The 27,018-nt window shown below is 41.1% G+C and overlaps 1 protein-coding gene across 7 annotated transcripts in view; it reads left to right on the top strand.

The window, feature by feature from the left end:
• The window catches only part of THSD7B (thrombospondin type 1 domain containing 7B), a 299,357-nt gene that overhangs the window by 152,242 nt on the left and 120,097 nt on the right, over positions 1–27,018 (top strand). For all 7 annotated transcript variants that reach the window (XM_039555302.1, XM_039555304.1, XM_039555301.1 and 4 more), the window contains exons 9-13: positions 10,880–11,071; positions 14,520–14,754; positions 16,466–16,581; positions 22,135–22,267; positions 23,283–23,386. In XM_039555302.1, coding sequence (XP_039411236.1) covers positions 10,880–11,071; positions 14,520–14,754; positions 16,466–16,581; positions 22,135–22,267; positions 23,283–23,386 — 780 coding nt within the window. The remainder of the gene's footprint in view (positions 1–10,879; positions 11,072–14,519; positions 14,755–16,465; positions 16,582–22,134; positions 22,268–23,282; positions 23,387–27,018) is intronic.

Here is a 27,018-nt window from a genome sequence, read left to right as displayed (position 1 = left end):
CTGCCTCCAGGAGAACCCCGTGGGCTTGGGAGCTCTTTGGAAGATTTTTGGCAGTGTGTCTTCAGGTTCCATAGGCATTCTGCAAACTGGCTGTGGTGGGGAGATCTGTTCCTGTGGGTTTAGATGTCAAACACGTGGCTGTGTTTCCAGGGAAGCAAAATGCAATTCTTCTGAGTCCCAGCCATGTAATTACAGCAGTAATAATAACTATCATTTTTGATGCCTCAGTGCCAAACGTAAAGGTTGTTGTTTCTGTTAATGTTTTCAGAGGACTCTGTTCTGCTGCTTTTTCCCGATTTGTGCCTTATCTGTGACTGAACAATTACCAGCAATGTGATGAGGACATGGCATGCAGAAAGTCATCCCCTTGTCTCTTTTCCTGATGACTCTGAGGAGTGTGCGAGCGCTGCTATCTCAGCTGCTAATCAGTGGAGCTGGAGCTAATGTGCGCAGTGACCTTTGCGAGGAGAAAGGAGCTCGTGCCAAACTTGCAGTTTGAGTCAACTTTTACACTTTCTCATGTACTTGACTGCAGGAGCTGCTCCCTTACTCACTTGGATTGCTGGATCAGTTGCTCTTCTATTCACCAAGCTAAAACATGCCCCAAATTTCTCTTGTGTGTTAGTCCTGATGTTTTCCTTGGCCAGGTATCATTGTTTTATGGGTGACCCCCAATCTTCCTGCTCTACATTCCTTTTGTGCTTCATTAAGTTCAAAGTGATTTTTCATAGCTGTGCACTTCCCAGTTTGGGGACATCAATGGGATTTTTACTGCTGGAATTAGACCCAATTTACAGCAGCCCATGGGTGTGCAAAGGTTATTCTCTTGCATTTCCTCTCTCTGTATTTTTATAGTGCTTAGGGGTCTGATGCATGGAGCTCTCAATTATTTAGCATCTATCAAGTTTTTGCTTACAACACCTAAACAAACACTAGTATTACATAATTTTTTTCTGAATATATAAAATATAATTCTGCTACATTAATTTACAAATGTATAAAAAACACATACTGTTTCTTAACCATCCCTTTTAATGAAATAGGTTTTGGATTGAAATTTTAAGTATGCATGAAGACAGTAAGATACCATTTACACTGTTAGGATTTCAATAATGTATGGAATTAGCAGAGCTTTATTATATTTCTGTGCCTGCATGCCCTCCATAGAGTAAAAGTTGTAATAAATATAAGTTCAAAGGTAAAATTTTATTGCTGTGCATGAGGGAGAAAAAATAAATTAGAATTATGTAATCATGCTCATATATGTTATGAATTTTGAACAGTGTCTATTAGAAAGTTTGTCAAAATGTGCTTAGCTTTGAAAATAGAGATTAACGCTGAAGGTTTTAATATTGTTCTTCCTTATATTCCTATTCCTTGCAAATATAAGTGTAAAATATCTCCTGCCGAAAGCAATTGTCATAAAACGACACTTTCCTATTTTAATAGCTGAATAATCAGAACAAAAATATTTTCTAAGTTGCAGAGAGGTTATTGCTTTTTTCACACAAAGAAATTTAGTGGTAGAAAACCAAATTTTAGCCGGATATTCTTCGCTTCTTGTGTTTCTCTTCTTATATGTGAAAAGCATGTCCAAATGTCTCCTGACAGCTTCGACACTTTGGGGTGTTTAAAAATGGGGTGAGGTGCGTTGGTTTGATTCCATTTCGAGATTCTGTGTTTTTCTTTAATCTGGTAGCAAAGTTAAAATAGCAGCTCTCCAACAGGAGCTAGAAAACCTGTTAGGGGATGACTGGTTCATATTTTTGTTTTCTTTTCTACTTCGGAGCAAATAAGGACTGGGTCAGTGTGGGAGGGCAGCTGCTGGCTCAGGGGCTCTGAACTCAGCAAACATCATTTGTCTGAGCTCCCACCTCAGCACATGGTCCTTCAGCCTCTCTGAGACAGCCCCAGCTTCGTGAACCTTTGACAACAAAGGCAGTTCCTTCTCCTGGGTTTTCTTCCCTTACTGTCCCTTTACACTCTCCTCTGTCACCTCCCTCTCTTCTCCTTCTGTGAGCCCAGTGCACACCATGAGGGCACTACCAAAGCATTGGTAATGATCTTTTTATGGACATTTTTTAATACAGTCTTCAGGTTTTAGTTTTATCACTCAAGTTGGGAAAACCCAGCAGCCATAGGTGCACACATACCCTATTTGGTTTTTTTAGTATTTTTTACACCATTTGGACTGAATATTTGGGGAAAACACTGATGGATTTTTTTTTTTGGTATTTTTTTTTCTTCCCAAAAACAACTGTCACCTTTGAGTCGATAGAAACTTTCTGGAGACAGAAAATATCAGGACACTTTTCTAAACCACCATTTTAGGTCCTGATAAGTGGTTTCTGCCTTTAAATTCTGTTGATGCCATGGTAGCTGAGATGTAAGCAAGATGAGGCTGCTGTTCCAATATAATCAGTGAACCAGTTCCAGGGGGTGGAGCTGTTTAGAGACCAAATGCAGTTTAAATGGCACTAGAGGAATGATGCACTACTGACTGAAAATGCAGGCATTGTTATTAATGAAGTAATTAAAGTTCCACCTCATAGGCAAAGTGGACGCACACAGAAAATATTGTTAATATTGTGTTTCCTACATTTGATTTATCCCCATTTTAAGTACTAAATGATCTATGCAAAATACAGTGGGAATTAAACACTCTGTCTAAAATTCACGACTTTATTATGTAAAAATGGTTCAAGCAGAGGTCAGGATACATTAGCCAGAAGTAACTGAACCCAGCTGAAAAATGTGTAATGCACTTTACAGGCACTGTTGGTACTTGGCTAAACCTGTGGGTACAGTGGGAAGTTCTCCTCAAGAACTGAAGGTCATGGCTTGCTGTTTGTTTTGTTTCGGTCAAGAACAGTTCTCAGACATTCATCTGGACCCTTGACTGCTCATCATCTGTGGTACTGGGTGTATTTTCTTCTTTATTGCAATTTTTAAAAGCTCAGTTCTGAGATTTGTGGATCAATTAGAGACAAAATTGAAAAAGATAGTAGTAATAATAAAGATAAAAAATAGCCTAGTATTTGGTCCTGCAGATTCTGAACGTTTCCTGATGGATAGTGGGAGCTCTCAGAGTTGCTTTATGGGCTTAGGCCAGACTCAGCAGCTGAACTAGAACACATTTTTGTGTTAACTGCTTCTAAATGAGCTCTTAGTTTTAAGTAGTTGGCATAAATCTAATTTTAATTCACTGTTTTCATTTTCTTTTGCATTGATCCTCTTTTTGTAGATATTCAATAGCAGACTTGGAGAAAGATGTTTTTTAAAGAGTCCAGATGGTATTTCCAATTATTTATTATCATTAGCATTCCCTGTATCTGAAAACAAGACTTTTGCCAACTTAGATCAACCTCATCTGCTGCACTATTGTTTACGAATTTTTAGTGTCCTGTGTTAATGCCAACTCACTTCTGGGGCTACAAGAGAAAAAGGGTCTGCTATTCCCAATACATTGCAAATTGCCAATTTACTTTGGGAATACCAATTGGATAACAGTCAGTCATGGGTTTCTCGTGCTTATGAGCAAATGAGCAAAGCACTTCATTATTAGGAGTAGCATAATCTGAGGAAAAATCATAATAATCAAACCAGAAGTACAAAAGCTTTGCGCTTTTCCATGTCTGAACACAAAAGTTTTCTTTTTGGGGTCAGTGGCTGTGTGAGAGCACAATTAGTTTGCCCTTTGTAATAAGCCCCTTGTAATTTGTTTTCAAGTTTTGAGATTGAAGATGGCACCTCAAGTTGTCAAAAATAAAAAGTTTGGAAATTTATGGGTGTGATGCATTCAGAATAAAATGTCACCTTCTTTTTTTCTGGACTAAAATGCCTGAATGCTTCTACTAAAATTACTCTTCTTCAAAGATATAAGATGGAGTGGACTCTGAACGCTGTTGGAATTAACAAGTCCACAATACATTTTTTTCCCCAAAGTTTTGAACTTAGATGTATATTTTATAATATTTTAATACATTTGACTTATTTGTGTAATTGGTTTCTACAATATTTTGTGTTGTTTAGCATTTGGAACAAAGCAGTACAGAGAAGGAAACAGAGGGACACCTGTTTCAATTATACCACAGCAGCAATTTCAACAATGAATCTTAATTGCAATCAGTCTTGATCAACCCACCTGTGTAGATTCCCTCATTTACAAGGGGGAAGAAGGATAATGGAGAAAAAAATGAAAAAATTAGAAAGAAAGCGAGGGAAAAAGCCCTGCAGAACACTAATATGGACTATGTTATGTTCTTATACTTTAAGTTTTCAGATTGCTGTGCTATGTTAATTATTAGGAACAGCAGCCCGAATTGCTGTGCTTTTCTCTGGGGATACAGTGAACCCATGTTTACTTTCAGCTGCCACCTGAGCCATTTCTCTTTCATTCAGGAGGGATTGTGCAAACAACCACAAGGCACAACTAATTCTGCTTCCGTGCCCAAGCTCAGTAGGTGAAGGTGCAGCAAATTCCTTTAAGTGACAACCTGTCTTTCTTGTGTGGGGTAGGAGACACACCAGAGCTGGTCTCTCTGTGGGTGACCTCCTGCAGGTGTGTTGGTTTTTAACCCTGAGTGTGGCAATGCTGCACTGAGCTGTTTTGGGACCCTCTCTGCAGGCCTGGCAGCTGCTCTCTGACGTGCCTCACCTGTGTTGAGCTTTTGTGGAGCTTCCTTGGAGTCACAAATCAGTTTTCTTAAGTGCATTTACATAAAGAGAGAAAATAATTGTGGGTAAACAGTCCAAATTGCAGTAGAGAATGTATAGGGAAGAAAACTAGATACTGCTTTCTGTACTCGTCATCATCTTTTTCTCATGACCTCTGTAATGACACTTGGACATAGGGAAGGAACAGGATCGTGGCCAGTGAGGCAGGGATTTGGGTGAGACTTTTGATTTTATGGAGATTTTGTAAGATATTTCCAGACATACATTTCTTTTCCATACTCATTATCATTGCCTCTGTTCATTTTTTGTACTTTTGGTCTTCCTTTCCTTTTTCCTTATACTCTTGCACTGTTATTCCCTTTTTCTTCATTGTGCATTATGTGGTTAAAAATGTTTTTGTAGTTGCATTTTGACCAAGTCTTTTGACTCAAAACCTTAAGGATTGTCTCATCTCTTCTGGTTTTTTTCTCCCCTAAAGAATGTCCTAGTTTATTTGTGTTTGTTTCCTCTTGTCTGTCGTGACTGGCTTGTTCTATTTCACCGCTTCACCTTCTTTCATGCTCTCGACCTCCCTTCCTCTTCATCACTTTTGCATTTCCTTCCCCTCCGTGGGGTTCTGATAATAGTGATGGACCAGTGCAATTAAATTTATTCCATACACCACTGCTTTCCCTGACAAACTGACACCTCTCTTCTCCAATGTTTTACCTGTTGACTGGCATTAAGCAAAGTCAGCCAGGAGCCAGGATTTCAGTGGAGTGTGACATTCATCTGCCGGAGATGACTGAGCACGGCAAGCCCTGGATGCTTTCTTCTCTAAAGCTGGCTGTGCAACCTGGGAAAAGAAATAAATCTGTAATGTTGTGATGAGATGAAGATGTTTGGAATGGTTATAAGAAATTTCTCCTATTGTAATTTGATTTTTATTGCGTTTAAATGTAACATTTTCCTTAGTTGATGAGATGCCCAGGTCAGGATCCTGCCAGCACAGTTTCTCTGCATGCAGTTGCTCTCAGCAAACTGGCATGCAGTCAATAGGAATCCCTCCGAATTTACTGCTGCCTGTTGACATCTTACTCTGTTACAGACAAGTATTTAATCAAAGTTTATTGTCATTCTTTTCTGAGATTTAAGTGGGACGTAAAATTTTACGATACATATCGTATTTTAGGTGACAGCTTCATTATTTCCACTGAATAATTTGAAATGCTACAAGGAGAAATATCGATGGCAAACTGGTAATTGTCATTAAATATGCAGCGTTTTTGTGGCAGTCATTTGTGCAAAAAATAAATTTTCTGAACTTCTACGTAGCCGTGCATAACGGTCTGAAATACAATTCCTTCTTCTTGGTCCTTTTCCCATCATGGAGGTCACTTGAGGCTCCCCACGTGTTCAAACCTGAAAACTTCAAAGTGACTTTGTGATTTTTCTTTCTAAAAAATGAGCATGGTATTATATTATTGAATGTCAAAAGGAGAACACTTGGTTTGTTATTGAGTTGATCTTTCGATTCCTGCTGCCTGATGGGATTTTTATTTTTGCTGCATTAGTTGTGTCCTGTGCAGTGGACATTCCCTTTTTCCTGAGCCAGGAGGGATGTCTTTGGCAGGAGTAATTAAGAACTGTGTCATGGGAGATGGGCACAACAGGTCACTGGGAAGAATGAGACAATGCACCAGAGCTGCAAGGCAGGGTGTGAAATAGACAGGTGCAGTTTAATCTTGGACTGACGCCAAACAAAACATTCCTGTTGGTTCAGTGCCTCACCATGGAGTGCATTACTCAGGACTGTGGGAGTGGCTTCTCCTTCTGGAATGCAAAAGACAGTGGAAAAAAAAAATTAAGTTCCTGGATAAAAACCAAGCTCTTTAGTTCAAGGAGGGTTTTAGGTCATTCCTTATTTTGTTTCTCATTTTGGGAAGAATTCAGTTGCTTTTAGGTGAATGAAAAGTTCCACTTGGAATGGCGCTTCTCTGTTACCTTGTTAAAGAATTCAAGTGAGGGACCAGTACCTTAGGTAATGAGCTACTTTGTTAGCAAATATATTTACAAAAATGCCATGCTTGTCTTCTCTTTTGTAATTATTACACCCTGACATGGGAGAAAATGGATTAAATCTTTCCTGTAAAATGCTATCTGGTGGGTATATCTTGAATATTCAGCCTTATAATCACTAAACTATTCAAGTACAAGGCAATCACTTTAAAAAATGCCATTAGAGTTGGTCAGGGTGCTTGCAATAAAGCATTTTGAATAGAAAACAGTAACATTTTTTTTAACTACTGCTTCTTTTAGGAAAGCAAGCATTCAGCGAGGCTGAGAACAATCAGTGCTTAAGGCATGAAATAAAGAGTGTGTGAGGGGGATCAGCTGGGCTCCGGGAATGCTGAGGGTGCTGTTTCAGTGTCTGTACCGCAGGCAGGTCAGAAGCTGGATCGTGTGGGTTGTGCTCTTGCTCTCAGCTGGTGCTGACCAGCACCCCCAGATGCTTTTCCACTGGACACCCTCCAGCCTGGAGAGGTGCCTGGGGGTTTTGTGATCCAAATGCAGGACCTGGCTCTTGGTCTTGTTGAACCTCGCACAACTGGCCTCAGCCCTTTGATCCAGCCTCTCCAGATCCCTCTGCAGAGCCTTCCTGCCCTCCAGCAGATCCACACTCTTGCCCAACTTGATGTTGTCTGTGAACTCGCTGAGGGTGCCCTCGATCCCCTTGTCCAGATCATCAATAAAGATGTTACACAGGGCTGGCCCCAGTGCTGGGCCCTGGGAAGCACCACTGGTGATGGCCCCCGCTGGATGTAACTCATTCCCCACCACTCTCTGGGCCTGCACATCCAGCCAGGTTTTTACCCAGTGAACAGTGCACCCATCACTGCCATAGCAGCCAGTCTCTCCAGGAAAATGCTGTGGGAAGTGGTGTCAAAGGCTTTGATAAAGTCTGGGAAGGCACATCGCCAGCCTTTTCCTCATCAACTAAGTGGGCTATCTTGTCATAGAAGGAGATCAGGTTGGTTAAACAGGACCTGCTTTTCCTAAATGCATGGTGGCTGGGAATGATCCCCTGGTCCATGCCGTGTGATGGCATTCAAGATGACCTACTCCATGACCTTTCCTGGTACTGAGGTCAAGCTGCAGGCCTGAAGTTCCCTGGATCCTCCTTGCAGCCCTTCTTGTGACTGGGTGTCATATTTGTCAGCCTCCAGTCACCAATCACCTCTGGGGCTTTCCTGGATAGCCAGGACATCTGGTAAAAGATGGAGTGGCTTGGGGAGCTCTTCTGCCAGCTCCCTCAGTACATTTGGGTGCATCTCCCCTTTGGCCCCACAGAACGTGCTTGTGCATGTAAAGATTATGGAAAGATCTAGAAAGATTATTCAGAGAGATAAGAATTACACCTTCAAGGCACTGAGTGGACAGTCTGGAAGCTCTTGAGAGTTTAATATTCCCTTTAAATCTGCGACAATGCATAAAGCAGACTTCAGCTATATCCTGTTCTAGTATTTTTCATGGAAAATGAAAGATTATTACCTCCCTTTATAGTATACAGTAGTTTTCTGAGAATTCTCTGCCAGGCAGCTGGTACAGAAGAAATTCCCCTTCTGCAGTAATAGAAGGCAGTAATTAAACTTGAACACGGAGAATGGAGCTATAAAGTAAATCAAAGTGAGTGTTGAATTGTACCTTCATGCACCCGGTGGTAAACTCTTTCTAACAAAGCACAAAGCTTCCTTTCTTTGCCCAGGAACTGCGAATTACAGCCTCTGTTTGCAGTGGTGCTGTTGCTGTCACCTGCTGTAAATCCAGTGTGAAAAGAAATCATGGAAGGAAGAAGTTGAAAGTGTATTTTCCTCCTTTGCCTCCCTTCCCCACAGGGTGGTCACCCTGCAATATGTGGCACGTGAGCCTATGGGTAGAGGAAGCCACCCCAAAGGGGCACTCATCTTCTGAGAGGAGGGGCTTGGCTTTTTAAAGTCAGATTAAATCAGTGGAAAGGCTCTCTTGACTTTCAACAAGTAATTCTTCTCTGATGCTTAGATCTGATTGGTGGAAAAAATTGGACTCAATTCAGAATTCGGTGAACATCATGACACTTTCTGGCCCTAAAGCCCTGATGTAGCAGATAATCTGTGGTGTAGATGGAGGGGTGGGGGTTGCACTTTCATGGCCAGTGTCCCATCTCATCCCATCTGGTTCTGAAGCCTGTCCCTGGCTGTCCACGTGCTTCCCTGTTGGTGATGGGAGAGGAGGACAGGTGTTGCACCCTGCTTCAGCAAAGCCTGTAATCTCTTGCTGGTGCTGTACTATTGATTCCTAAATCAGCCTGCCCAGGCCTCCCCTCCATTACTTGCTGCCGTACAGACAAGATGTCAAAATGTTGGCAGGGATTTTGATGCTTAAGTGACTGGGGAAGACAACTGGAATAAGTCTTACAGGTTTATTTGCTGTTTTCACATTGGTTTTTTTTCTGAAGGTAGTTCTCAGCATTAGGTGAGCATTCAAAGCAGCAGTGGTGATACAGGTTTTCCTGGGATGCCAATTGCAGCACTGATGGATGGGGGCTGTGTCTAGGGGGGTGTTGCAAAAACTGGGCACATTGAGCCTTTCCAGGTGAGCACGAAGGAAAGGGAGTATAAAACTAAAGTATTTTTAACCATATCTTGCAGTCTGATTGCCTGCTGGATCCGCTGTTCCTTCTCATAATATGCTTGAAAAGTTTTATCTGTGCCTCGAGGGCGATGAGCCTGTCTTCATTTAGGGATGCAACTGCAGATAATAGTGCCGTGCTGTTGACAGCTTTATGTGCTCTCAGCCTTCCTCTCTTATTTACTCACTCAGAGATGTGAGCTCTTGTAAAAGCAGCACAGTTTTCTGCCCTCCCAGTTATAATTGCTTCTTGGGCTGCTTTGTTACGGAGCCTGTTCCTGGAGCGTGAGGTGAAAGAGGCACTTTCTGCCATTATAAATTTTAGGGTTTTTTCTTAAGTATAATTAAGCCTGGATAGTCATTATGTTTTTTCCCTAGGTTCATAATCAAAGAAACCTTGAAGGAGAGGTTTGTAACTATTATGAGGGCAAAAGAGGAGGTAGGACTTGGTGTGACCCTTTTGTTTATAAACAGTTGAGGTTTCAGTAATCTCAGATATGTAGCTGAAATTTCATGAGTATCCAGAAATACTAAGTAATAGAACAGTGTAATGAAGTCAGTCATGACTGAAGTCAGTCATGACTGTTCATCACTTAAAATACATTTTTAAGACATTAGGTGTAATTCAGTACTAAAAGAGTTACATTTTACGGATTTTTATGAATTATTATGTCCTTGCAAATTCTACATAATAGCTAAAATTTCTAGACTTTTCCCTTATTATTAAAAAAAAAAAAGTTTATTTTATTTTCCTTTCTAAAAACAACAGTTCCCTGATTTGTATTGCTCATGACATCCCTCATGTGCCTTCTTTTGCTGCTCATTCTGGCAGTGGTTTTGGTTGGTGGGTTTTTCCTCACCAGTCCCCCCTGTCCTACCTTGTTATTGGAAGGGCTTTTGAAAAGATGCCTCTCTTCAGGAGATAGGCTTTGGTCCAGGTCCCTTGGTTCATCTGCTGCAGAAAGTATTTCTCCCTTGGGTGGGGGTGGCCCAACAGATTGATAATTTTGGATCTCCTAGCTTTTGGGTGAGAAGCAAGAGTCAGAAACAGGAGTGGCTCATTCTGGTGAGGCTGAAGTGGAAGGACCAAAACATCTGCCAGATACTTCTCTGGCCTGCAGAAAAAAGAAATCTGACTTCTTTGGGGACCCATGCAATTTGTACTGTGGGAAATAGGTTCTGTAGGTAGAGACTGATAGAAAATACGGGGCAACAGTCATTAGTTCTGTTGATATATTTGATATATTACAGCTTTCTGTTGATGAAATTATCTCATTCTTTTTTCTTACCTGCTTCAGAGAGCGGACTAGAGCCAAGATGTCACACACCGAGCTTGAAACACATTTCTTTCTTCTTTGCTTTCCTGAATAAATTTTTAAGTTAGTTGTTCAAGTATTACACTTTCCAGCCTGCAGCCTCGCCACATGCTGTTCTGTAGCATATTCCTCCATGGGCAGGTGGATGTTTGACATGAAGTCAGTCTGTTTGATGCAGGCTGTGGGTATTGAACCAAGCTGTGCCTCCCTCCATGTCTGTCTCGTTTCATTTGCTCCAGGTGAAGAAGTTCCACATCACCTCTGCTCAGAGCTTCCCCGGCCCGAGGTGGTGGCTTGTGAAGTCCCTTGTGCGAGGGACTGTGTCGTCAGTGAGTGGTCCCCGTGGTCCCCGTGCTCCCACTCCTGCTCCAGCAAAAACACCGAGGGCAGTCAAAGTAGGAGCAGGTCCATCCTGGCCCTTCCAGCTGAGGGTGAGTGCTGAACATTCCTGGATTAATCACTGTTTGTTCCGTTAATGCACGGACTCACATTCCTGAGCCAAACTGGTTTTAGATCAGAGCTAATCCCAGTTCCACAGGAATCAGGGATAATAGTGAATGCTTGTCTCTGCCTAGAGACTAGGAGATCTTGATGGGCTGGAATTCATGTGTCCCTTGGAGAAATTCTGTCATGTGTCACTTGGAGAAATTCTCACAGTTCAAAACTATTTACTTCAGCCTCTGTTGAGGGCCTGTCTGGATGTAAATTTGGTTCTGAAGAGCTTCATCCTCTACCAGTAAAATTGCTGCATGACAGACTCACCATGCAAGTGTCTTTATATGGGAACATATTAGTCAAGATTTAAAACCAGTGAGCTGTGAAAAATGAGGAAATGGAAAAGGACCTACTTTTTTTTTTTTTTTTTTGAAATGTAGACCTGGAATGTGTTGACCTGCTTGTTTTTCTATTTTAGTCAGTAAATACCTCTTGATTAATATATGTCATTTCTTCTGGATCTTCTTGGACACATCATGTATCTGGTTTTTTTACATATTAACGTCAGTGATACAGCTATTTAAACAAACCATTTTGTACTAGAAGTGTAATCTTTAATACAGTTACACATATGGTAATTAATTTATGTGTTAGTTTATCACACAGGATTTGAAAGGTCTTGGATCAAGTGCATAAAAATTCATAAAGTGTGAAGAGGTCCAATAGACTAAAGCCTTGTTGACACAAAATACCTGCTAGTGCCAAAACTAGGTGCAGTTAATGCAGCAGCAAAACACTTTCAGATGCAAATCTAGTTCAGGACAAGCTCTTTTAAGTGCTATTTTGTAAATTATCGTTAAAGCCACCCACTGTTTCTGGGCTAATGTAAGGACTTGATCTTGCAAACCATTACTCATGTGAAAGGTCTGTATTCACATAAACATCCTCATAAGCACTTGTGAAGAAAATTGGGGCCCTTCAGGATGGAAATAATTGTTGATTGAATGATAATAACTACTACTAAAAAAGTCTATGAGCTAGAGAATAATTAAAACGAAAATACAGTTGGTTTCATGTTTTCCATGGAAGTAATGAAATCCAAATAACAGATAAAACATGGAATTATGAGAGTGAAATTGTGAAGGAGTGAATTCTGGAAGTAAAGAAGCACTGTCATCTCAACCTGAAAGGCACTAACCTTAAAGTGATATACTCTGAGCTGAATACTTGGAGTTTCTGAGGAAGGAATAATTAACTATTAACATCAAACTCCCTGACTTTTTCTGTGCATCTTTAGCCATGGTGTAACAGTTTGCTGTGCAGAGTCACACATCTGTGTACAGACAGTGATTGAAATTCAGGAGAGTGGAAGTGGAGTTAATGCCATTATCAACATTAAGGCAATGTTAAATTACCTGCTTTCTCTACCTTTTTCATATCCAGCTCACAGCTGAGCACCTGACTTCTACAGAGCTCTGGTACCTCTGCAAGGGCCATTTCGTGTGGCCGCTGTCAATGAAGGAAGTGTCAGCTGAGGCTCTGCTGTTGAAGGACATATGGAAATTTTGGGTCATTTTCTCCAAGCTCTTCACCTGCTCCCAGAATATGACAACCAGGAAGCTGTTGATGAAACTTGGGGGACCTGATTTAAATCAGGTTTTAAAAGATAATTCTTTATGCAGCAAACTTCTGAAGCTTGGTGCAAGGGGAGATTGCAGAGCAGGCATTCTCAGCAGGTGTAAAATGAATTACAGGAACTGCTGAACATCATAAAATAAATCTGTAAATGGCTACTGGAATGGCCAGGCAGAGGCATGTTGTCCTTCTTTCTTTGTACAAAAGTTGTCAATGAACTGCAGAAAGTGGGCAGGCCCTTGTGTTCCTTATAAACAGCATCTCCTGCTTGCAGTGTTGCAGGCAAGTTTGGATGAGCCATTTCTTACTATGTTAAGTTAAAACTGCCTCATTACTACTCTCTTGTGTTCAGGAAAGCTTCCTGAACATACTGTAACTAACGTAATATTGAGAAAAAGCCACCCTGATTTTTCCCTGGGAAGTTCAAAATTCGAGTTGGATATTTTCTTTAGATTTTGTTTTTTTCATTCCAAATGGATCAGGCATTTTGCCATTTGCTTGTTACAATTATCTATTTTTAAGATGTGTCTCAAACACACAAGAAAAATAACTGGTTTGCATTTTTCCTGCCAAGTCAAATTCTTCAGGTAGTAAGTTACCTGGGGCATTTTCTACTCCATCATCGTACTAAACATTTCTGAGACTGAGCACTGTGTGGAACAGTCCATTTTCTTGAAAGGATGAATGGTAATGTGACATGATTATCCAGTGGGTTAGGTAATTTCTCTCTCTTTTTCTTTTCTCACTGCTATTCATTGTGGCCATTTGGGGCCTTCCCTTATTTCAGGAGGGTCAGTGCTGCAAGGCAATGGGCATCCCTTCGACATCCCTTCATCTCTGGTTGATTTTGGTAGGGTGTAAAGGTGCCCTGCACCTCGTGGTGTCTGGCCCCAACACTTCAGCTCTTTCAAAACCTGCAGCACTTTGGCTGTGTCCCAAGTTGTCCGAGTTCTCCCTCCTGGAGGACAATAGTTTTGATTTTAGTAATTTTTGCTTCTTTCTTCCTAAAATGACAATGCTTACTGTTAAATTTCACTGCATTACTCCGTAGCTTTTGAGCTATGATGATCTGCTTTTATGGATAAATTCAAGCTGCTGGCTGTAGTGTTACAGCTTCTGGGGAGACTCTTCCAACTCCTGTACTTTGGGGCTTTGTCACCAGTTGCTGACAAAGTGCAGCAGTTTAGCAAAATCTTTGGACATGAGTTTGAAGGATGATGCTTCAGAGAAGTGAAGGCTTCATACTCAAAACGTGTCTTTCAAGTTTCCCCCTTCCTTGATTTGCAGATGTGGGTGTCATTTGATACATGCTGCTGTCATTACAGTTCAGCATCCTCTCCTGCTCAAATCTTTAAGGCAACGCGTGGAGTCCAAATATGAGAGAGAGATGCTTGCTAATCTCCTTGGGAGATTAGCAAGGAGAATGAACATAAAAATAATGCTTAATTTGTCTTTAAACCTGATTGCATGTTTGCTGAGTGATACTGGCATTTAAACGGAATTAACTTGGCTGTGTGTAGGAGTTATCAATAAAGTAACTCAGAAATATACTTTGCCTATTTCTGTTTCCATTATGCATTGGAATACAATTTTATGCAAGGCTAGTTTAATGAGGAAACAATATTTTAGAAGGTTGTTATTGCAGCCATAAAGGTCAACAGCTTTATTTAAGCTTTATTTATTTGTTTTTTTTAGGGGGGAAAAAAGAGAAGGTATTGTGCAAACCTGACTTTTAAAAAAAGGTTTTGATGTATTCCTTTTGTCACATGCCATGAGGTAAGGATATGGTGTTCTCTTGACCCTTTCCAGGTGGAAAAGCCTGTCCCCCTGAGCGAGCCCTGCAGGAGCAGCGTGCCTGCAATGAGCACCCGTGCGTGCATTTCTTCTGGGAAGCATCTCCCTGGAGCTCCTGCTCCGAGGACGTGCTGGGGACTGCGCTCAACACCACCATCAGCTGGAGCAGGGAAGCCACCTGTGGGGTGGGCATACAGACAAGGAAAGTCTTCTGCATGAAGAGCAGCTCTGGCCAGGTCACTCCCAAAAGGTATTTTAAAAAAGCTTGTTAGTGTTTATTTATAAAATATGTTATGTAGAAAGGCATTTTCTGCAAGCGTATGGACTCTGCAGGATTGAAATAATTTTATATCAGGACTAATTTTCCAGTACTACTCCATCACTACTATGTTGTAACAGGTAAAGAAACCAACTATCCAGCTCATTTTAACTTTCCACGTAAATCCAGACAAAAGGCACACTTTCAGTGGTGGAGATTTTTTGCTGTAGCTCCTCTGCTACTCTAATTTACAGTTTTCTGCAAATATTTTCCCTGAAGGACAGGCATGAGGAAAATATGAAATACATTTGAATATAATGTTCAGCAACGCATTATTAGCAGGGCTCTAATAAAATAGAAAAAGTAAATAGATTTTGCATTGTATTTACACTCCAATAAGGCAGTACCATATGTGTGATCTGTATTGTTCAGCTGGTTTATATAACTTCCATAATGTGATAGCAACACAACAAAATTACGTATTCTGCAGTAGAAATATCCCAAATTTTGCTTTGCTTTACTAAATGAGGAAAATAAGTAGCACAGATGTGTTCCTTAATATCGAAAAATCAAGATGTTGCTAATTATTTTTGCACCATTAATGAGTCTAGAGACTTAGAACTGAGTTTCCTTTCTTATAGCAGCTCTCAAAACAATCCTGTTTGTATAAGCAGACTGTGCTGATTTTAGTAAAGTTAATTAAAATTCTTGAGGTTAATGGGGTTAATTAAATAAAAGGAAAGAAATCTAGTATTCATGTATGTCTCAAATGCATTGATATGCTTGAACTTTACCTAATTAAACATACTGTTTATAGAGCTGTATAATGCCTAAGATAGTTGTTTGCCCTCTCCGCTTTTGAGGTGGTGTAAGAGGAAATGGAACTGAAGGGGGTAAGTAAACACTTAAGGAGCGGAATCATGGTTTTAAGATTTGTTTTTTTCTTGTAGGAATTAGTGGCATATTCCTCCTTCAAATGGGATCATTTTGGGTTGCATGCATTACTAAGTATTGTTGAGTGATCTTTTTAGTAGAAATTAATAAGGAGTGAGAAAGAGTAATTCCCTTCTTGTTCACCCACTTGATATGCAAGATTTGCCTGATCCCATAAAATTGTCCCTTTTCTGTTCTTTGAGTCCTTATACATTAAGTGTGTCTTAAACTTTTATTAGTATATGTATGACACGTTTTCTGTGTAGGAGTTAAAAATGAATGAAGAAAATCACAGTGCTCTTCTTACTGTATTCATTTGAAACTATTTTTGTATTCCTTGGGGGTTGAAAGTTGAGGAATATGTCATCAGCCCTTACAGACAGATGGTTTGAAGGCTGTTGCATATAGTGCTATAACAGGACTACTTTATAAACATAACTACTCTGTTTCTTTGGTAATAAATATATCTGTTTTACTCCCATGAGCTTTGTGGTTTTGATGTCACAGACAGAGTTACATTTAGCCTGTAGTCATCAAGCTGAGCTCCCCATTTAAAAAAAAAAAAATTCTTCTTTTTTTATTCCTTGAAATGTACTAAATTCAGCTGGGTTGCATGAGTGTGAAGGAGAAGAAAAATAAGGCTTGCTCTGGCCAGAAGCGGTGTCTTTGGTATGGCAGTATGCTCACAGCCCTGTGAAAGTCTTAGGAATAGAATCTTTCTCCATGGTTTTAACTTTCTCTTTTGTTTTACCCGTGTTTGGATCCGTAGGTGTCCCGAGTCCATGCGGCCGGAGGCAGTGCGGCCGTGTCTCCTCCCCTGCAGGAAGGACTGTGTTGTTACCCTGTTCAGTGAGTGGACGCCCTGTCCCACAGCCTGTCAGCCTGGTAAGCCTTTAAGAAGTCAAAATTTTGGTGAAAAATTAGGGAATTGGCCTAGAAACATATGGCAGATGAAGTTCACACCAGTCTAACAATTTTTAGGGCATTCATCTGCATGAGTTTTGGACGTGAGCACTCTGGACCTTGACTTTTGAGCTGATGTTCTTGGGCAGGCGGGATCCTTGTGAACAGCTTGGGAGATGTAAATTCTCTCTGCTGGGAAAAGTTCCTTCTGGTTTCTGCCTTCAGAGTCAGAATTCCAAGGCCCCTATGCTGTATGGCTGCACATGGAATTGCTTACATATGAAATGTAATTCTCTTGACCAACCTGGCTGTACATAACAGGATTGTGCAAGTACCTCTCGTGCTTTGTGTTTTCTCAAGGGCCAAACATCTCTTTAATCTTGTTGGTTAACTTTGAGGCACTGAGTGTACAACGAAGTTTCTTTATAATCATCTATTGTTGGGTTTTCTGACAAATTTGTGTGTTTCATTAATTATTCAGATGAAAGTCTGCTCAGTTATCAGAATATTTCATTTTTGTTGGAAGTTTCCTTGCCCTTCAAAGATTCTCAGTGAATGCTTTATCATAGTCCTTGTTAGATTTTACAGGAAAATTAGTTGCTTTCTAAAACAGTGAATCCTGTTTTAATTAGCAATTTATTTTTAGACTTTAAATGAGCTGCCTATGAAGGAGTAGAATAAATTACCTGGTAAATTACTTTGTTTATTAAATAATAGTCTACAATTAAAATGAGAAGAAATTAATTATTTAACCTCCTTGGCAGTGTTATCATTTTAATATAATTCTAAATTAAAACTTCTTAGATGAGGGAGTTTGTTTTTTCCTAAATCTGTTATTGATATGGCCGCATTGCAAGGTTCTTTTTTTTTTAATTTGCATTGCACAATTAAAACCTCAGCACAGTAATGAAATTTCAAAGCCACTATACATACATGAGTTGTTAGGAGTGTTGTTTTTTTTTCATAGAAAAGTTGTATTTAATGAAAGCAATATACAGATGGTGAATTACTAATCAGATCAAGCAGGAGCAGGTATTGCTTGGCAGATTTAAAATTAATTGTGTACCAGCAGAAGATCAGAACTTAGACAAACATGGAATCACTAAATCAGCTTTACACAAAACTTTACCAGTAGAGCTGTCTGTAGTTTATCTGAGGAAATACATCTGAGTTTACCATCTGACAATAAAAAAGCTGACATTTTCCCTACATTTAAATGTCATCAGACAACTGTCTGTCTTCTGGCAGAAGATTATCTCCTGCCTCAGAAGTGCAGACAGCACTGAACCTCAGGGCAGTAACAGATGGACGGACAACATAATTCACAAAGGAAGTGCCCCCGAATCCAAGCACCTGTTGGGGAGGCAGGAACTGGGAGGTTGTTGCAAGTTATTGATTCTCTGCCATTTCAGATACTTAAAGGTGGCAACTGTCTACTGCAGTCTCTATAATGTATGTTTTACCTGGTTTTTGAGGATGGATTGAATAAAGAATCAAAAAATCAGTAGGGTGGTTTCAGAATATGAAATGGTCTGAGTGAGCAGCAGGTAGATTTTCCTCTGCTTTTCTGAGGGTGAAGGTGGCCTGGAGAGGTAACTGCTTTCAGCATGGGTGAGGTGCTCCCTGGTCTGTCAGCATAGATGTAAAACAGGGAGTTTAAAAAAAGCAAGCAACTAACAATAAATTTTTCATCTCCCTTCTGAAAATAGATGGTACCTGTAAGTACCTCGTCTCTTCTGGGCATTGGTGGTACAGGAGGAAGGTTAGAAATTTCACAGTCACTTAATTCTCTAAACAAGTTTACATGAAATGTTAGATAGTAGCTGTCCTATTTTCTCCCCATGCCTTAAATCAGATTTGAAATGAGATGGGGTAAAAGTGCATAAAATGTATGGTGTGCCACAACAAGAAATTCCAATGGCCTCTACCTTGTGTCAGTCCATGATCTGCCACTTCCAATCCTCATAAACACCCAGCTAGAGCTGGTCAAAGTGAAAGACTTAAGAGCTCTTATGTCTACAATGATGTTTGACACAGCACTGATTTTGGTGACTAAAATCTCTGAAAATCTCTGAAAATCTCAGAAAAATTGTCCTTGTTTTTTGTGTGAGCAGAGTCTTGTGTTGACCAGACTCTGCCTTTCCATCTGGTCAGGAGCAGAGCGTGAAACTCAATGTTTTCTGTGGAAGCTGGACCAGATACAGCACATGTTCCAGGAGTGAAAGGGATTTTGTCCCTCACCTAAGAATGGTGGTGCAGCTCTCTGAGCCCTGGGTAGGGAAGCCCTGGGGGTGAAAGACAGAAGAAGGAAGGATACAAGATGCAGGGAGGAATAAGAGTGGGTTGGTAGGAGTTCTATGGCTCTGTAAGGAAGGAGAGTGGAGTCTGGTGGCACAGGGATGGGGAGTGGAAGCACAGGTAAGGCACCCCTGAAATTCTCAACAGCATTACCTGAGTTGCAAAGTCAAGGACACAAGTTAAGATGGTTCTCAGATCTTCAGGCCTGATTTTTTTTAGGAGGGCAGACCATGCTTGAAATCAGTTTGGCTTTAAAAGGATGGTCCTCCACAGTTCTAGTACTCTGGAAAAATCAGCCTATAGCAATTTAAACTGAAAATATAAAAATTATGCTTATTAACATTTGTAAGGAATGCTATAGAAAAGCCAGTGAGGAAATTCAATTTTGAAAATGGGGTTTGAGTAAGGTGCAATAAATGTTGAGGATAATTTAGTTTCTTGAGGTGGAGAAAATTACTGTGGGAAGCTCATTTAGATTTGGTCCTGATTAATAGGAAGGAAATGGGTACGATTCTAATGGTGGTAGATAATTTGAATGAAAATCATCACAAAATGATAGAGTTCACGATTCTTGGAAGTGAAGGATAGCAATATCAACAAGACATATAAAAAAGAAAAAGATAGGCTTCAAAAAACTGCAGGAATTGGTATCTACACCTCTTGGGAACACGTTCTATGCAGACAGGAGTGCAGAAGACCTGGAAGCTCCAAAACAGCCTGTCCAAAAGCCTGAAGCCCTACTGGACTGTAATTTCTGTTCTGAAACTGTGCTAATAGCAAGCCAGTAGCACTGGGGAGCAAGGCATGTGTAGGTCTGTGATTTGCAAGCTCAAGGTTCAAACCATGATGAGAGAACACCACACACATCTAGAGAAGCCCTTTTTTGTCTTACTACCAGAGTTGTTCAGGATCTTGTTTTCTTTTGCATTGTCATATTGTTTTACAAAGATTAGAAACAAGAAATCAAGAATGCAAACTAAGCTAGAGGATATTAGGTAGTGGAAATTGCATAAATGGATTAAAAGTAAAGGGAAACTGAATGAAATGTACTTTTTGAGAAATGAGAGAAGCACAATATTGGCAATGTGCAGTTACTGCCACTGTTTCCTGTCTGCAGCCAGGAGAAGAATGGACTAAGGAGTGTTTCCATTGGGTAGCTATTCCCATGTCAGTGAGGTTGTGTGAATAAGAAGGAAGTAGTAAAGTAATTCCAGAGCATCGCGTGACTGTCTTATGGGTGAGAAATTAAGTGTTAAAGAACTAGAACTCAATAATACCAAGGCAAACCAAACCCAAACTCTCCCTTCACCTCCACTCCTCCAAAAAGAAAGGTCAAGAAAATTGTAGATTACTCATCCTAACTTCATTATGTAGAAAGCCACAAGAACAAGTTATTACTCAAGATATAAACATTTCAAAAATCAGATTGTAGTAAACTGGCCAGTAAGGAGTTATTGAGAACAAATTGTCCCCAATAAATTTAATCTCCTCTTATTTTGACAGTGTAGCTGTTCTAATTAAGGGAAGTGGTAGATTTTTGACACAATAAACTTTTATCAGGAAGCTGAGGAACAGTGGCTTAAATTAAATCACTCTTAAATGGGTACTCAGATGCTTTAAAAATCTCACAGTGGGTATCACAGTGAAAACAGTCTGTGTGTGTCTCCTTTACTGCCCGTTACAGTGTATTGATACACGTTGATAAGATCCTGTGAGCCTTCCCTCCTGAATAAAAGTCAGCAGTTAGAAATGCTAAAACTCATACTGGGCTTGTCAAATTCCTGGGCACATTGTATGTGTATGTAAGACCCCTGAGGGGTCACTGTGCTCTGCCCTGGGGAGGCTGCAGGTCCGTGGGCACAGTGTTGTGAGAAAGTGAGCAATGAGAGGGAATTGAATTGGACCTACAAAGGACTGGGATTGCTTAGAGAAGGGAAAACTTCGAGTGGATGCAAGGCCTTGCAATTTTGTAAAGGTTATACATTAGGTGACAGGGATAAACTCTTTTCTTCATGTAGTGGACAGAAGATAAAACAGTTTAATTTACAGGAGTGATGGTGTGGGCTAGATTTTAAGAAAAGGCTCTTTGTGGGGCTTTACAGGCACCAAATCAGACATGTGAAAGGAGACTGTAGGAAGCTGTAGAGCTGCCTTAGGTAGTGGCTGTGAAAGAAGTGCTTTTCCTGCCCCAGGGCAGCAGCCATGGTGAGCAGCCTCCTGCCAGGTCCAGTGTCCTTTTGCAGTGGTCTCACGGTGGTGGCACATCTGCCAGTGAAGGCTTGTATGACTTGGTATTTCTAAAGCCAACATTTTTCTTGGCTCTGTGCTTGTACTTTGTGTTCATGGTGTGACTTTTAAGTTTTCCTTGTACTCCATTGTAATTTTGCTGCTGCAGCTTTGCCCATATTCTGAGCTGGAAGAATAGTACTCGTAGTGGGTTTGTTGGCACATTGCTTTCCTCTTTCAGACAAACTTGATTAAGTCCACTATTTAAAGATGTTTACGTGGTCTGTAATCCTTTAAGGAGTTCTCCTGAGATCCCTTTTTACTTTTCTAGCACCTGTTTTTGAAGTGTGAGTCAGTATCCAGAGAAATACAAATGCTATATGCAGTGGTTAAACCAGCTCTCAGTTTGCACTTACCGCTTACACAGCCAAGGATTGTTTGCTTTAGCTGTAGAGATAAATAGATAAATCTTGTTCTTGTCTTTCCTGCTGCATTCTGTGCCATGGATTTTGTGAACTGTGTTTCTAGATGGATTGATCTTGCATCAACACAGGTTAAGTAAAGAGTTAGCCTCTGTTGGTTGCAATGGTTTTCCTATCAGGAAGTTATCATCTCTAATTTCTAGAGCCATAAAGATGGGTTACTGGTAGCAGCCTGAGACCACCTGAATGTGTTCTCAGAAACAAAACTTTCTATTATGACAGTTTATTTCTTTGGTTTTATTCTTTTCCCTGGTTAAGATGTTTATTTTCTTGTTTACTTATTTTTTTACTTGATTTGGTCTTCTGTTAAATAGACGTTTTTTGATGCATCTGTTAGGCTGTTGATCTATCAACCTTCCAGCAGCTGTCCTGCTGAACTACTGGTAATTTCAGAGGAAGAAATGTTACAGAGTGTTCACAGTTTCAAAATATAAATGAAACACAGAGCATGTTTCTAACCAAGCCAGCTAAATCACTAACTTGGGGTGCCAACTGTGCCTGAAAGACAACTTCTTTCTTTGCTTTTCAGGCAATGCCACTGCAGTTAAGCAGTCCCGGTACAGGATTATCCTTCAGGATTCTGCCAGTGGGGGACAGGCGTGTCCGGACACCTTGTATGAGGAAAGAGAATGTGAAGATGTTCCCACCTGTCCAGTGTATAGGTAAAAACTGTTAGCTTGGAATAAGTCTCTAGTGGGTGTCCACTTCTCCAGAAAGGACTCTTGTCCCGCACAATTTTCACCAGAAAATAACATAATGTTGGCAAATGCAGAGTTTGGAACAGATAATGTACCTTGTAAAATGTGTAAGAGTAGAGTTCAGATGGAGATATCAGTAGATTTGGCATCATCAGAACAACCACCAACAGACAGAGCTCCTAGAAATGGTAACCTCAGGGTCTGATATGTGTAAGGAAGCTGTTACTGGGAGCTCCCCCCTCATTGTATCTAAAATCAATGTAAGCTATTTTGGGACCACAAGCCCTAGAGTGCCTTAATCATAATTGCATTCTTATTGCAGAAACTCTTGTCTTTTCCCCTGGTACTCTCCCTCCAGTGAATAGTACACACTTACAAAGTTCTGATTAGACAAATAATACAATAGAGCAGCTACTCACTGCTCTTCATTAGGATTCTGTGGGCCATCTGTTGTGCAATATTAGTAAATAGAAAACTGTTACATCTTTGCATGTGAATCTCCAGCCTGTACATCCCACAGGAGGTGGTCCTGGAACAGAGTGTGGAGCTGAAGGCGGTGCCAGGCAGGGGACACAACGCTCTGCTCTGCCTGGTGCCGTGGAAAGCCGCTTCCCGGTGTTGCTGGCTGGCACATCTGTGAGCATGGAAAGCAGGCTGGGGACATCATCAGTTGTATGAGAACAGGAGGAGAGCCTGGTGACAAAGCCCACTGGAGCTATTTCCTATGTATCTTACGTCACTTTGAACCATGTCCTGCAAAAATGAGAAAAGGGAATGTTGTAGGAGGAGGATGTAGCTCCCTAGAAGCTGAACCTGGCGTCTGAATTTCAGTTCCCAGTGCTTATTTCAGGAGTAATTACAGCTTTGCGACTCCAAAGTCCCCACAGCATATTACGATTCGTAGCTAGAGTTTGTGCCTGGGTTTGTGTTCCCTGTCTTCCAGTTCTAACCACTTGAGTGTTTGCTGTTCCTGCTGCAGGTGGAAGAGCCACCGCTGGAGCCCCTGCGTGCTGGTGCCAGAGCCGGTGAGACAGGGCCTGCCAGGGCAGAGCGAGGCGTGTGGGCACGGGCTGCAGTCCAGGGGTAAGATTCCTCCATCCAGCCCCGCAGCGTTTGAGGTCTTGGATGTAGCATTTAAGTAAGGTCTTTGCTCTGTTGCAGTAGATAATTTGGAAACTAACTGAAGTACTTTATGACATAAAGTGTTTTGGGAACTGCATCCGTTATACAGTTCTGCTGTGCTGGGATTTAAAGTACCACTAACGCAATATTGTGGAGTATAGGGGGATATCTGTGCTTGATGTTCAAATATCTTAACCTGCTCTTCTGCCCAAAGCTGAAGCGTGTGAGCTTTAAATGAATTATCTATAGGCCTTTATGAAGTAATCCATTCTTTGTGCTAAAAATGGAAAGGATAATTTCCTCATGATTTTGAATTTTACTAATGATTTGCCTGAGGCCTGATTTTCATTAAGACTGTTGAAGAAGTTCAACGTGGGTAAAGGGTTTGGGCTTCTGCCCTTGGCATAATTAAGCATTTAGAAATGAGTGGTCCCATTGTCTGAACAGAAGTGTTGAGAAGAATGTCATTTTTCAGAGTATGCATCAGAGTCTGTAGTGGTGGCTGCAGATGGCTGGAGATGTGGCTGTTATCAGTCTCCTGGGAAATACAATGAAACCTTTTACAAAAGGTTATTTTTATTGAAAAAAATTGCTATACAGGTATGCTAACTGAGGAAACTTGACATAATAATTTACTCCTTCACAAAGCTAGAAGCTATTCTTTAAAGATGAAATGAATTTCTTATATAATCTGGAAACAAAGGAAAAGAAAGAAAAGCCCTGACAGTATGTGGGATGTATCTGAAAGAAGAAATGTGTTTTAAACTGAAACTCAAAGGAGTAAATATCTTTAACTAGGTTTTGACCACAAACCTTTCCACAAGGTTTTCAAATCTGTAAATTGTATTGTTCAGTCTCTGTGTGAAGGGATGGTAATCCTTATGTTCTAGTAGGTGCACGAACTTTGTGTTAATCTTAATCTGACAGAATTAGAAGTATAGTAGAAGAGTATCACATTTGCTTTTACTCTGTGGAGAGCCCTCCAATAATTACCTAGGCTATGTGCTGTTCTAGGGTAATCGTGAAAAACATACCTTGGTGGGTTTAAGCAAAAATCGTTCCAGTGCTGCATTCACTTTTTGTAATTAACTGTGGCTTTTGTAACAGCTTTGATTTTCATAGTTACATGTAGTGATAGAACCACTCTGCTGGGTATTATTGAAGATGAGTGGGGTCTCAGGAAAATGAGTTCTCAGATGAAACCCATGGAAGAAGATTTTTAAAGATATTTTGTATGAACAAGGGGAGCAATCTCCACAGAGAGATCAAACCCAGCTGCTGACTCTGACCATACTGTGTCTGGAAAAGAATCTGCTGGGTTTTCAGCAATTCTGTACTTTACCTGTAGAAGTGTTTAGTAAGGGAAACTTTCATAAAGGTTTTGTTAATACCTCTCCTTGCTGCTGCCTGGACTCCTCAGGAGTGTGCAGAGGTGCTCTGTGCTGTCAGGGAACAGCCCTTTAGCCAAGGGAGGTATTTGCTTACACGCCTTGCAGGGGCTCTTCATCTTATAAACCTTGACACTGGGGGATTTCTGATCCTGTCATTCTTCACTGGGAAGGGGGTTTTGGATATACTTCTGAATTAGCATGTGAGATGGGGCTGGGGATTTGGGCTTGTTCAGTCTGGAGGAGTGTCTAGTGTGGAGTTCACAGATGAGATGGAGCCACACTTCCCAGAGGTGCACAGTGAATTAAGAGAAGGTAAATCATAGGCTGGAGTGAGAGAAACTCCCAGGTTGCCCAGAGAGACTGTAGATTCCTTGGAGATACTGAACAGTTAACAAAAAGGTCTTGAGCAGCCTTTTCTAACTTTGAAGTCAGTCCTTCTTAGAGCAGGGATTGGATCTTCCGAGGTCCCTTCCATCCCAAATTACCTTGTATGAATGGTGCTGTGAGTCTCTGGGTGTTTTCAGGGGAATCTGTGCCATCAGCAGAAGAATCCCAGGTGTAAGAGATAGATGATGCCTTCCTGCAATATTCAGGCATCTTGTGAATGAGCTTGCATTCGAGGCATCACCACCACTCCACACAGTAATTGCCTTACATAATGTGCAGCATCTTTAACCAGTAAGGGCTTCTTCTCCAAAGAGTATTCATATGAATTTGCCTGGTTCCTTTTTTACCATGTGACAGCAATTACCCTTTTACCTCTGAAGATAATCAGTCTCGCTGTTCCTTGGAGCATCCATTTTTTAGATTTTTTTTTCTCTCTGTACCCTGACTGTCATGTAAAAAAGAGGATTTTAGTTTTCAGTGACTGTCATATCTAGCCAATTTTATAAGAACATTGAATTCACATAAATTGCTTCTAAAGAAAACCAGTATGTGTTTATGTGTACCTATCTGGGACAATGACTGTGCTGAGGGAAAATGAGGTCTGAAATGACTTTCAAGCTCCGTTCTTTCTCTTGGCTACATTCTGAGCTAGATACTTAGAGATCCTGTTCCACGAGTGTTTTCACTGAGATTGCATGTAAACGTACCGTGTAATATGCAGAAGATATCAGAGTTTGTCTGTGAATAATAAGCAGAATAGCCAGATGACAGCTGTCTGAAGCTGCAGTTCTTATGGTTTTATCTTGGAAAGATATTACACTAATTACAGTAGCATTTCATTTTTCACATCAGCTTCAGTGGACTGACTTACTCAGCAAGCAGTCCCATAGGAAAGGGAAAGGTAGCCTTTAGGACTAATAAATTAGTTGTTATTTAAACTTAATTGAGGCATGATTGGCAAAATGCCCCCAAGACAGGGCACTCAAGTAAAACAGGGTAGGAATATTGCTGTTGCTTGACAGTTACACAAGACAACATTTCTAATGGTAAATGAGGAGCTTTGCAAACTTCTGTGTTGCTGTACAGCTGTCATTTGCCTCCACCAGGAACTAATTTGCTGTGAGAAGAGGTCCTGCGCAGGGGTGAGGGCAATCCCAAGCACAAATACAGGCTGGATGAAGAATGGATTAAGAGCAGCCCTGGGAAGAAGGATGTGGGAATGTTGTTGATGAGAAGCTCAGCGTGAGCTGGCAATGCGCACTTGAAGCCCAGACACCCAACCTTGTCCTGGGCTGCATCCAAAGCAGTGTGGGCAGCAGGTGAGGGAGGGGATCCTGCCCCTCTGCCCTGCTCTGGTGAGACCTCACCTGGAGCTCTGCATCCAGCTCTGGGGTCCTTAACATAAGAAGGATGTGGACCTGTTGGAGCAGGTCCAGGGGAAATCACAGAGATGCTCAGAAGGCTGAAGCACCTCTACTATGGAGGTGGGCTGAGAGAGTTGGGGTTACTCAGCCTGGAGCAGAGAAGGCTCCAGGGAGATGTTGGAGTCCCTTGCAGTGCCCTGAAGGGGCTTTGAGAGAGCTGGAGAGGGCATGGAGTGACAGGGCAAGGTGGATTGGCTTTAAAGCGACAATAAGTAGAGTTGGAAGAAAGTCTTAACTGTGAGGGTGGTGAGGCCCTGGCAGAGGTTTCTCAGAGAAGTTGTGGATGCCTCCATCCCTGGAAGCGTTCAGGGCTGGATGCAGCTTGGAGCAACCTGGGGTAGTGGGAGGTGTCCTGCCATGGCAGGGAGATCAGAACGAGATGAGCTGGATG

The sequence above is a fragment of the Corvus cornix genome, chromosome 7 (genome assembly GCF_000738735.6).
Source record: "Corvus cornix cornix isolate S_Up_H32 chromosome 7, ASM73873v5, whole genome shotgun sequence".
In the NCBI taxonomy this organism is placed as follows: domain Eukaryota; kingdom Metazoa; phylum Chordata; class Aves; order Passeriformes; family Corvidae; genus Corvus; species Corvus cornix.
This window is presented reverse-complemented; position numbering and strand designations above follow the sequence as displayed.